At 36.8% G+C, this 12,905-nt stretch overlaps 1 protein-coding gene across 7 annotated transcripts in view; it reads left to right on the top strand.

Moving 5' to 3' along the window:
* Septin1 (Septin 1) overlaps positions 1-12,566 on the top strand; it is an 88,095-nt gene extending 75,529 nt beyond the window's left edge. For all 7 annotated transcript variants that reach the window (XM_053798055.2, XM_053798054.2, XM_053798056.2 and 4 more), the window contains 2 exons: positions 4,448-4,612; positions 6,225-12,566. In XM_053798055.2, the coding sequence (XP_053654030.1) occupies positions 4,448-4,612; positions 6,225-6,354 (295 nt within the window). In that variant the 3' untranslated portion in view covers positions 6,355-12,566. The remainder of the gene's footprint in view (positions 1-4,447; positions 4,613-6,224) is intronic.
* The last annotated feature ends 339 nt before the right edge of the window (positions 12,567-12,905 follow it).

Below are 12,905 nucleotides of genomic sequence, written 5' to 3'. Positions count from 1 at the left end.
GAAATTAGGAAAAGGTGTGGAGTTAATAAAAGTATTAGTCAGACGGCAGAAGAGGGGTTGTTGAGGTGGTTTGGTCATTTAGAGAGAATGGATCAAAGTAGAATGACATGGAAAGCATATAAATCTATAGGGGAAGGAAGGTGGGGTAGGGGTCGTCCTCGAAAGGGTTGGAGAGAGGGGGTAAAGGAGGTTTTGTGGGCAAGGGGCTTGGACTTCCAGCAAGCGTGCGTGAGCGTGTTAGATAGGAGTGAATGGAGACGAATGGTACTTGGGACCTGACGATCTGTTGGAGTGTGAGCAGGGTAATATTTAGTGAAGGGATTCAGGGAAACCGGTTATTTTCATATAGTCGGACTTGAGTCCTGGAAATGGGAAGTACAATGCCTGCACTTTAAAGGAGGGGTTTGGGATATTGGCAGTTTGGAGGGATATGTTGTGTATCTTTATATGTGTATGCTTCTAAACTGTTGTATTCTGAGCACCTCTGCAAAAACAGTGATAATGTGCGAGTGTGGTGAAAGTGTTGAATGATGATGAAAGTATTTTCTTTTTGGGGATTTTCTTTCTTTTTTGGGTCACCCTGCCTCGGTGGGAGACGGCCGACTTGTTGGGAAAAAAAAAAAAATGGAGAGCAGGATAGCAGACGACTTTCTAATACGGTCATCGTGCCCCACCTGGTTTGTTTACATTCTCTGTGAAATCTGTAAGCACTAAGTCTCTCCATTATGTCTGGAAACTCCAAAATTTCAAGTGTTTTTAAAAGTTATTTCATATTTTATATATACTCTGATAATTATACTTATGTATACCTGTACCTAAATAAACTTATACACTGTGCTGGCATGCAGGTACATATTAAAATCAGTAAGAGCGTCTTATATCTCGAGACACCATATTAGTACTGATGATAATAATAATAATAATAATAATAATAATAATAATAATAATCGAGTCTCATTAACCCTTAAACGGTCCAAACAGATCGACGTTCAAATTCGTAGCTACAAAAGTAGATCTACTTTTTTTTACATATTTTCAAATATAACAAAAGAAAAAAATGTAGATAAGTTTTTTTTTTACACGTTTTCAAATGTAAAACAAAAAAGATCTACATTTTTTACATACTTTCAGATGTTGAAAAAACGTATATATACGTTTGGACCATTTAAGGGTTAAATGTCGTATATTACGTTAATATACATATTTTCATTAATCCATCTATGATACTTTTTCAAAAATATGTAATAAACATGATACATAACATATAAAGATGATAAATACACTCCACAGTAGAATAAATAAACATAAATACGAGATGTAGGAGTCAGATGCCTTGTACGAGTGGTGCAATATTAATAATGATAATAATAATAATAATCACCAAATGTCATATATTACGTTAATATATGCATTTTCATTAATCCATCTAGATTTTTTTCAAAATTATATAATAAACACGATACATAACATATAAAGATGATAAATACACCCCACAGTAGAATAAATAAACATAAATACGAGATGTGGTAGCCAGACTTGTACGAGTGATGGCAAGAATAACATTTTCTCTAGTCCAGCATCAGAGAAAGTGTGTTACTGGGGGTAACTGTAGAAAATTATTCCCTTCGTATGTAAGAAAGTAAATTTATTCAGTTATACACAAATACAGTTACACAGATTATCATACGTAACAGCAAATGTGTAGAGAACCTAGGATAACCTAAAAAAGGTCTGACTTACTTCCATTGCCTTCACTCAGAGTGTCATTTCTACTAAAAATGGTGTTACATGAGAATGGGAGCGTTCTTTATTTATTTATTCTACCGTATCAATGTAGAGACAACTTGTACACAATGTAACTTGTACACAAACCAGACGTGTACACTTTGTTTGTTTACAAAACTTGCGTTCACCTGGTTTGTTTACATAACTCTGCGCTGCCCTCCCTCATGTCCTGATTTTCTCTCTGTCTCTGTCTCTGTCTCTCTGTCTCTGTCTCTCTGTCTCTGTCTCTCTGTCTCTGTCTCTCTGTCTCTCTCTCTCTCTGTCTCTCTCTCTGTCTCTCTGTCTCTGTCTCTCTCTCTCTCTCTCTCTGTCTCTCTCTCTCTGTCTCTCTGTGTCTCTGTCTCTGTGTCTCTCTCTCTCTCTCTCTCTCTCTCTCTCTCTCTCTCTCTCTCTCTCTCTGTCTCTCTGTCTCTCTGTCTCTCTGTCTCTCTCTCTCTCTCTCTCTCTGTCTCTCTGTCTCTGTCTCTCTCTCTCTCTCTGTCTCTCTCTCTCTGTCTCTGTCTCTCTGTCTCTCTCTCTGTCTCTCTGTCTCTGTCTCTCTCTCTCTGTCTCTCTCTCTGTCTCTCTCTCTGTCTCTCTCTCTGTCTCTCTCTGTCTCTCTCTCTCTCTTTATTTGTTTTATCTCGTTTACTCACCTCTGACCCTACATTAAGACTACAAATATTTTAAGGTAAGTAATGAGTGAACTGTATATGTATTTTATTGCTCTGGGATGTTTAACACTTAAACGGTCCAAACAGATCAACGTTCAAATTCGTAGCTACAAAAGTAGATCTACTTTTTTTTACATATTTTCAAATATAACAAAAAAAAATGTAGATAATAGTTTTTTTTACACGTTTTCAAATGTAAAACAAAAAAGATCTACATTTTTTACATACTTTCAGATGTTGAAAAAACGTATATATACGTTTGGACCGTTTAAGGGTTAAATGTTATAGAATATTATATGTGGGTGGGGTGACCTGGTATGATAGCCTGGCTGACTACATACATACTACTCATCTCACCCTAGATTAAGACTTCAAATATTTTAAGGTAAGCAATGAGTGTACTATATGTGTATTTTACTTTTTTATTGTTTTTTAATGCCTAGTTCTATTGCTAACTTAATATATGTTAGTGTAAATTTGTTATCTAGTATGTATTTATATGCATTTATAAGTGGAAAAGGGGTGTTCCACTTTACGTCGATTTCCGCTTTACGGCAGTAGCCTGGAACCTAACCTGCCATGTAAGTGGGGCCCTACTGTATGGAGGAGGTGAATATGTTCAGATAATTGGGATTTGACATGTCAGCAGATGGGATCTATGAAGGATGAGGTGAATCGTAGAATTGACGTGGGGGAAAAAAGTGCATGGTGCACTGAGGAGTCTGTGGAGACAAAGAACTTTATCCATGAAAGCAAAGAGAGGAATGTATGAGAGTATAGTTATAGCAGTGCTCTTGTATGGTTGTGAGGCATGGGTTGTGAATGTTGCAACAAGAAGGCTGAAGGCAGTGGAGATGTCTTGTCTGAGATGTCATGTGTGGTGTCATGTCTGAGATGTCATGTGTGGTGTGAATATAATGCAGAGAATCCGTAGTTTTGAGATTAGGAGGAGGTGTGGGATTACCAACACTATTATCCAGAGAGCTGAGGAGGAGTTATTGAGATAGTTTGGACATGTAGAGAGGATGGAACGAAATAGAATGACTTTGAGAGTGTATAAATGTGTAGCGGAGGGAAGGCAGGGTAGGGGTCGGTCTAGGAAAGGTTGGAGGGAGGGGGTAAAGGAGGTTTTGTGTGCGAGGGGCTTGGACTTCCAGCAAGCATGTGTGAGCATGTTAGATAGGAGAAAATGGAAACAAAGGGTTTTTAGGACTTGACGTGCTGCTGGAGTGTAAGCAAAGTGACATTTATGAAGGGATTCAGGAAAACCGGCAGGCTGGACCTGAGTCCTGGAGATGGGAAGTTCAGTGCCAGCGCTCTGAAGGAGGGGTGTTAAATGTTGCAGTTTTATAACTATAGTGTAAGCATGCCTCTGGCAAGACAGTGATGGAGTAAATGGTGATGAAAGGTTTTCTTTCTCGGGTCATCCTGCCTTGGTGGGAGATGGCCGCTGTGTTAATAGGTAAGTTTGTTATGGAACTGTTTTGCCCACCAGGGGGCTTAAGCAATCACAGACAGAAAAATAAAAAAATATGTAGTAGTGTTGAGGACAGTTGTGGAAACTAATGGTTAATGATTTCATCTGATGGTTGTGTCCTGACAGCTGAGTCTATTTAATAAAAAATACTAGAGATATTGAAGCTCCCTGTGTCTTGCCCACACATTTGTGGTCATTTGTCTTAGCATTACAGTTGTGCAGAATACTGGGAACTTCAATGTCTCTCAGAGTTTGTGCTAAAACAATTTTAGGCCATTGGACAGCCATCAGATGAAGTCGTTAAATATTTTTGTGTGTACCTCACCTACACTGACTGACCTCCATATTACTATGTTTCCTGTTTTCCTGTCTGTATGGGATTAATAAAAACCAGGTCACCAATATGTTGCCATAACAAGGTTGTCTAATATTGCATAAGTGTGTCTTTTTATGACACAAACGTGTCTATACTTATATTTGGTAATATTATTATAGAGTTGAAGAATAAATTTTGTATTGATGTATTGTTTAGGACACACATGCAGGACCTGACAGAGGTGACACAAGATGTCCATTATGAGAACTACAGATCTGAGAGGCTGGCCAAGGGTGGTGGCTCTCCTCTGGCTGCTGCTGCTACTGCAATCAACAACAACTCACACTCTAGTACAAACTCCTTACCATCTAAAAAGCAGATGTAAGTTTAGTTGTCTGTTGAAGCTTGTGTGTCATCCCAGAGTAAATATGCTTGAAGTTTGTTACTCAAGTTACTGTCTAGCAAAACATGTTTTATATTTTTACTTATCTTTCAAACATGGTAACAGTTTGTTAGATTCTTATATTAAAGCTGATCTTTGCAAAGTTTTTCAAATCTTGGCAAACCTCTTCTTCACCAGTCAGTTGAGAATAGAAGGTTATTTTATTTGCTAGATACACTCGGTGGTCACTTTATTAGGTGAATCTGTCACCTCGTTCATGCAAATACCAATCAGCCAGTTATATGGCAGCACCTCAATACCTTAAAGCATGTAGACATGGTCAAGAGGTTCAGCTGTTCAGATCAAACATCAGAATGGGGAAGAAATGTGATCTAAGTGACTTTGACTGTGGAATGATTGTTGGTGCTAGACAGGGGGGTTTGAGTATCTCAAACTGCTAATCTAGAATTTTCATGCACAGCAGTCTCTAGAGTTTACAGAGAATGGTGTGAAAAATGCAAAACATCCAATGAGTGGCACTTTTGTGAGCAAAAATACCTTGTTAATGAGAAAAGTCAGAGAAGAATGGCCAGGCTAGTTCCAAGTGACAGGAAGATAACATTAACTCAAATAACCATGCATTAAAGCAGTGGTGTGCAGAAGAGTATCTCTGAATGCACAACATGCACCTTGAAGTGGATGGGCTACAGCAGCAGAGACCACACTGGGCTCCACTCCTGTCAGCTAAGAATAGGAAACAGGCTGCAGTGGGTACAGGCTTATCAAAACTGGAGGGTTGAAGATTGGAAAAATGTCACCTGGTCTGATGAACTGCAATTTCTGCTGAGACATGCAGATAGTAAGGTCATAATTTTGCGTAAACAACACAAATTCATCATCCATCCTGCCTAGTGTCTTGTTCAGGCTGGTGGTCTTGGTGTAATGGTGTGGAGAATTATTTTCTGGCATACATTAGGCTCCATAATAGTTGAGCATCATTTAAATGCCACAACCTACCTGAATACTGTTGATGACCACGTGCATTCCTTTAACCCTTTCGGGGTTTTGGCCGTACTAGTACGGCTTATGCGCCAAGGTTTTTGACGTACTAGTACGCATAAATTCTAGCGCCCTCAAATCTAGCAAGAGAAAGCTGGTAGGCCTACATATGAAAGAATGGGTCTTTGTGGTCAGTGTGCGCAGTATAAAAAAAATCCTGCAGCACACAGTCCGTAATGAGAAAAAAAAAATTTTGACCGTGTTTTTGGTTTAAAACAGCGACTTTGCACTGTATTTTTGTATGGTATTTATGGTTGTATTCTAGTTGCAAACATTTTCTAACAACCTTCAATGTTTAGTACCCAAAATTAAAAGAGTGGTAAGGCCCCTTCGAGTAACTCTAAGGGTTAATGTAGCCCACTAATAGTTTTCCAGCAGTTGAACACTGTCTTAACAGTACTGTCATACTAAATTTTGTTGATTTATTATTACTCTTTTCATTCAATTTTTTTTTTATTTGTGAAAACTGAGGTGGCTTTATATTTTAGCAAATTATGTAGGAGTAATTTCTATACTATGTACTGTATTTATTTATGTATTTATTTTTTTCAGTAATTCTCCACCAGTTGTTGGACAAGAGAAGGATCGCATGGTAATGGAGTTGGAAGAAAAGGAGGCACAGATTCGCAAGATGCAAGAAATGATGGCCAGGATGCAAGCCCAACTCCAGGACAAAAAATAATCCAAAGTTAGAGTAAAAAAGACATATTGACAATATATGCAAGTACTTAGCATAATAAAAAGCTTTTGAAAATAATGGCATGTACTGTACTTAGTCTGTGAAAGATAAACTTTGTGAAGGTTTTCATCAGGATCTCATCAGTAGCAAGAATGCTGAAAATTGGGATTTCTTATGTATTTCTTAATGTGGCTATTTAACAGTGACTAGTAAGCCACAGGATAAGAATTTTGGCATTGAAATTAATTCTTGAACCTTTCATAAGACAATTCAGAACCTTTTTGTTACATAATTCATTGTGCATAAATGAGCATATGTTTTTAGATATCGGTATAAATACTTATACTGCATAAATTAGATATAATTATGACAATTATCCCCTCAAGCAGTGATGTGCATGCGCATGGGTGTCATAGATTTCAGGGGATGGTTTACATTAAATCTTTTACCAAAAATATACTTTTAGTGAATGAGAATATGAGAATAATGTTAAGTGGATGTTCTGTTAATCTTGAGAAAGCAGCATAGTGAAAGTTGTTCTCTTGTCATTGGTTTTAGTAATACTCTCACCATTTGCTCTCTAAATTTTTTCCTTTTTTTAAAGTTTTTAGTTAGTTCTGAGAGATATTTAATACTCATATTTCAAAAAAAGGTAAATTCATAATATCTTGGATAAACATGCCAGTATTACTTTAGTTATTGTTAATAAATATGATGGAATTATCTTTGGTTAGCAATATGGTTTCCAAAATGTGTCTTGTTAGTTTCATTTAAAACCAGTTATTGTTACACTGAGTGTGTATAGCATGTGGTGTGATGCACACTATTGCCACACCACACTAAAGCTTGCTAATTTTCACAACTTATCCTCTTTGAATAGGAAACTTCAGACAATATTTTAATCTGTTAAGGATCATTATCAACTCTCAAAAATAATCTAAAGATTCTTTAACAAATTGTGGGTTAGTTGTGAATTTTTTTCAGCCATGGTACTGTTTAGTAATTTGTTTTTCAGCTTGTTACTTTTCTATATTTGAGCTTTTGCTTTTACCTTTTTTCATTGTTTAAATGTTCCCACCACTCAGGCATTTCTTTTTGTTATTAAAAATACTACTGTATATTTCTCATTTGTGTACAGAAAAACATTTGTTAACCCTTAAACTGTTCAAACGTAGATCTACGTTCATTGTGTAGTGCTCCGAATGTAGATCTACGTTCTTTTTTAACATGCTTTCAAATGGAGAAAATAAAGGATGGAGCGCTACGCACGTGAATGTAGATCTACCTTTGGACAGTTTAAAGGTTAAAAGCCACTTTTAGTATGTAGAGCCTGTCAGCAGATGATGTACTGTAATTATGTTAAATCTTCAACACTTACAACTTATTACAATGTTATCCTTTTCTCTAATGGCCAAGCATTATGGATTGGGCAAGTTTTCCTTTTAATTTTACATGTAAAAAATAAAGATAGTCAAAATGTGTATAAAAAGCTGTATTTACCAGCTGTCACAAGGCAAAATATTTCTGATAGAAAATTTTGTGGCTACCAGTCATGTTTACAAGGTGAAAACTTGATTAAAGAACAAATTAATAGACAAGGTAGAGCATGTGTTAGTTACACTAAACATCAAAATTCATCATTCAGTAATATGAATATTGCGTAGTGATGGCACTCAAATTATCAATTCTCTGCTATCATTCATGGTAAGAAATATTTCCCATAGCAGTCAGTGAAAACTGATGGTAGTGATGCAAATAACATGTGATCTTCAGGGTAAACTGTGATGTAATGCATCAAAATAATAGTAAAATGAACTAATCAATGCTGCTACTTCGTAGCATTAAAGTTTCTTATTGTTACTAAAGTTCAGCCTCTAATGTAACGGAGACCTCTGTCTGTTTATCCAGTTCCCACCAACTATGTTAATCTGTAGAGATTTTAGTCTAAGAGTAATTATAAATTAATTATAATTTTTTAGGTTATTGGCCATTTAGTGTTAAGTCATCAGTTACGATGTAGTCTTCCAATTTTAACTGGCCTCTCAAAATTCTCAAACTAACAAGGAAGGCTGTTCATCAATCAAAATGAGTACACTTTCATCAGGTTTACCTGGGTTTTGACGACCTGCAGTTTGGATTACCCATAGCATTTGAATAACACTGCCAGTACTGAGTCATTTGATATTAAGAATGGGTATGTGAATTAAGACACTGATATTTCTTTTCTTTTTTTTAAATATTACTGTGGGAAAACTAATTAATTGACCAGTGAAATATTTAATTCCCTGTAATGTGTGAATAGTGCATGTAAGCTTGAGTTGGATAATCAGAATTTTGGTATATCAGCTCCTGGCCAGTTAATGAATGTATGTAATGAATTGTCTAAGTCTAAAATATACATGTAGAATACTCTTGCTGCTGGGAAATGTGTGTTATGCAAAATGTCTCGTGCTTTTTGTTTTTTGCTTTATGGCCAAAAATGCGAGACATTGAACTTGAGACTGATCAGTTAACCTCGCCTTATTATAAACTTAATGAACAGTGATTATTTTTTCTTGCGTATTTGTATCACTTTGCTGTAGAACAATAGTTTCAGTGATATTTAAATGGCTCCAGAAGCTGAGTGTGCCTTAATATTCCCAGAATAGAGTAGAGGTGGTTAATATTTCTTTGGTAAATGAATTACAGTTTTTGAGGGCATATTTACATGCTTCCACATTTGATACCCTCATAATACATCAATCTCTCAATCAATGTAGACCCCTTTCAAAATAGTATTTGTTTTTAAATATTAGTACATTTTACTTGTTACCTCTAAAAGACAAGTTAACCCAAACATTACCATTATCAGTCTTGTAAGCATTTATTTCCCTTATTAAGGGAGTTCCTTAATGCTGGTGAGGGGCTCGTGTTCGAAGGAATGGAACCTGACCTCGGTCCAACGCCTCTCATTACAGACCCATTGCTCTTACTAGTGCAAATTGTGAGTTAGAGCACTTGGTTAACTTGGTACTTGGAAACCCATAATTCTCTCTCATCATCAATTTGGTTTTCATGGGGTACTTGTGTCCAGGTAAATAATTATTTTTTTTTTCCCCTGGCTTTGTCCAGGCTGAGGGCTCCCTTAACCCTTTCAGGGTCGAGAGGTCCTCTCCATAACTCGTTCTCAGGGTCGAAAATTTTTCGGAAAAAAAAAATTATTTTTTCTTATGAAATGATAGAGAATCTTTTCCCAATCATAATGACACCAAAAGTATGAGATTTGATTGAAAACTTACGGAATTATGCTCTCGCGAAGTTAGCAGTCTCGACGATGTTTACTCATCGGCGATTTCGCCAACTTTGAGCCCTATTTTCGGCCAATTCCTATGGACTAGTCAACAAAAATCATATTTATTTCACTAGAACTCCATTTTTTCTATTGAATGAGTACAAGAAACCACCCATTTACCAATTTCAACTGTCCAATAAAGTGATTAGAAATTAGCAATTTTGCCAATTTCACACAAGTTTCAGAAGATGCCAATTTCCAAATAGGGTTCAGAATAAACAAGACAGACATTCTTGGCACTAAAATAACAAGTTCTCTGTTCATTAGTCACGTCCCCAGGCCCCTCTTACATTTCTTTTGCTTTCCACTTTGAATTTTTATTCTCACTAATAATAAAAGATTTACTGTTATGCAGACTACTGCATTAGTGTAGAAATGGTATAAATAATATCAGAGCACTTGTGAAAGAATATTAGACTCACCAGTTGACGTGTATTGGACGCTTGGCATGATTTGTTTACTTTTGAACTTTGGTAAAAATCGAACATTTCTGCTAATTTGAGCTCAATTTTAAGGTACTCTTCATTGTGAAACCAATCAAAATCATCGTAATTTATGTAATATGTCTTCCATTCTATAAAATGAGATCAGGAAAACTAAAATACAACCATAAATACCGTACGAAAATACAGTGCAAAGTCGCTGTTTTAATCCAAAAACACGTTTTTTTTTTTTTCTCATTACTCACTGTGGGCTGCAGGTTTTTTTTTTTATTCTGCGCACACTGACCACATAGACCCATTCTTTCATATGTAGGCCTACCAGCTTTCTCTCGCTAGATTTGAAGGCGCTAGAATTTAGGTGTTCTAGTACATCAATAACCCTGGTGCGTAACCCTTACTAGTACATCGGAAACCCTGAAAGGGTTAAGGCTATGTCCTCAGCATTTTTTTTTCTTTTTTTACACTGGCTGTTATGCAACAAGGTAGGGGTGACCCCCAAAAAGAAGAAACTCTTTCCTCATCACTCGCTCTATCATACTCTTGCCAGTGGCGTGCTTACATTATGGCTCAGATGAACCCTCCTCCAACTGCATCATCCCCACCCTTCCATCAGAGTGCAGGCATTGTACTTTGCACCTCCAGGACTCGAGTCTGGCTAATCATTTTCTCTGAATCCCTTTGTAAATCTCGCTTTTCTCACTCCAGCAGCACATCATAAAAACCACTTGCCTCCACTCACTCCTAACACACTTGCACATGCCTGCTGGATGTCTAATCCCCTTTACACACAAACCTCCTTTACCCCCCTCCCTTCAGCCTTTCCTACGATGACCCTTACCCCTCCTTCCCTCCACACTGCAGATTTATACATCCTCCAGGTCATCTTGTTAAGTTGCATCCTCTGAATGTCCAAACCACCTCAGCCCTCTGGATAATACTTTTAGCAACCTTGCACCTCCTGTCTCCAAACTATGAATTCTCTGCATAATATTCACACCATACATTGCCCTCAGACACGACATCTCCAATATTTCCAGGCTCCTCTCTGAAACATTTAAAACTTATGCTTCATAACCATATAAATGAGTGTTGGTACCATTATAGTCTGGGTCATTCTCCATTTTTGCCTCCATGGATAAGGTTCTTGGTCCCTGAATAGGATATAATCAGATTTCTTGTTCTTCTGTGTGATCATTGAATGTCCTGGAAGCCTTGTATAACTTCCCTAATAGCTGCTTATCATAGCCACTTAAACCTCAAAACTTTAGCCCATTTTTCTCTGTTTTCATTCTGCCAAATCTTTTCTTAACTGGACTATAATGACCAGCTCTATTCTGCCTCCTCAGTACTCTTTGCAAACTTGATTCTATTCATCATTGCAGATTGTCTCTGTCTCAGGGCTTCTCTTTATCTTTGTTATTTGAGAGCCTATATGCAGAGGTAAATGCCCCATCTTTGCAAGATCGGCACAATGCCCATTGTCAATTATTTTGTCCACTCTTACAACCTCCATGATCCTTCCACGGGTTTAATTCTCTCTTACCCCTCACATATTCCTCTTCTCACACTTCTCTCCCTTCAGTGCTGTATAACTTTCGAGTTTAGCACTTAACTTGATATTATTATTATTACTAACCTGACCTTCCTTTCCTCAGGTCAAACCTGAGTGTCCACCATTTCCCCAGACACTATATTACCCCTATGGGTTTAGCACTTCTTCCATGAATGTGCAACAGTAATAATAACTCTTTTTCATGTCCAGCATTTTTGTTTAATTAAATTTATAAATTATAATCATATTCCTATAACATTGCAGACAGTTGTTACAAAGTATGGTAGTATTGCATCTCGAGTAAACACACAATTCTCATTGTTATTGGCTTGTTATGAACATTAGTTGTTGTCGTTGACGATGCCATCAAGTGTTTTCCAGCAAGGTGCATATGTACATCCAGTGGAAGTCTCATTTTGTGCAATTTAGATTTTTTCCTCGGGCACAACATACTGTAATTAAGTAGCTAGCTGCAGACATAAGACCACATCCATTCTTGTTTGTTGAAGATTATTGTAATAAAAATTGCACGTCTGCTATCCAGACCCCATAAGGCATAGCTAATTGGTTGTCATGACCAACTAAAGATTATTAAGCTGACATAAGCAGCTGTTAATTTATTTTATTGCAGCATGTATAAGAAAAGTTTATCTTAAGTAAACTTGCATATGGTCCATTGGAGTATGTTAACGCACCACATTCCAGGGCTTATTTTGAGCTTGTGTTAAAACTATGAATTTTTTTTATTTCTATATTCTTGTTACAGTTTTATATATATTTCACGACTTTTTCAGTATTCTATACTTTGTTACAATATTTTTTCAACTAGTGCCATTTTTTTTTCTTTTTAATGAGCAACTAAAATGTATTCAATAAAGCTACTACTTGATCCGTCTTTTCTTTTGCAGTACCAGTGAATATTTATACCATAGACCTGTGATGGTAATGACACACTGTTCATGTTAATATTATAATTTCTTACTTTCATGCTGAAGCAGTAAGTAGATTATTATAATCATAACCAAGTGCTAAACCTGTAAGGGTCATACAGCACTGCAGGGTAGGGTGTGCTAAAAGGTGTAATATGACTGATCAGAGATCAGTGAGAGTGGAGAGGATAACAAGAGGTAGAGTTAGTAAGGGCAGTGAGGAATGCTAAAGGAAGTATAATCAAAGCTGGTGTAGTAAGTCTGTTGCTGACAAAAAGTCAGAGGGAGTCTGTGTCAAA

The sequence above is a fragment of the Cherax quadricarinatus genome, chromosome 93 (assembly GCF_038502225.1).
Source record: "Cherax quadricarinatus isolate ZL_2023a chromosome 93, ASM3850222v1, whole genome shotgun sequence".
In the NCBI taxonomy this organism is placed as follows: domain Eukaryota; kingdom Metazoa; phylum Arthropoda; class Malacostraca; order Decapoda; family Parastacidae; genus Cherax; species Cherax quadricarinatus.
This window is presented reverse-complemented; position numbering and strand designations above follow the sequence as displayed.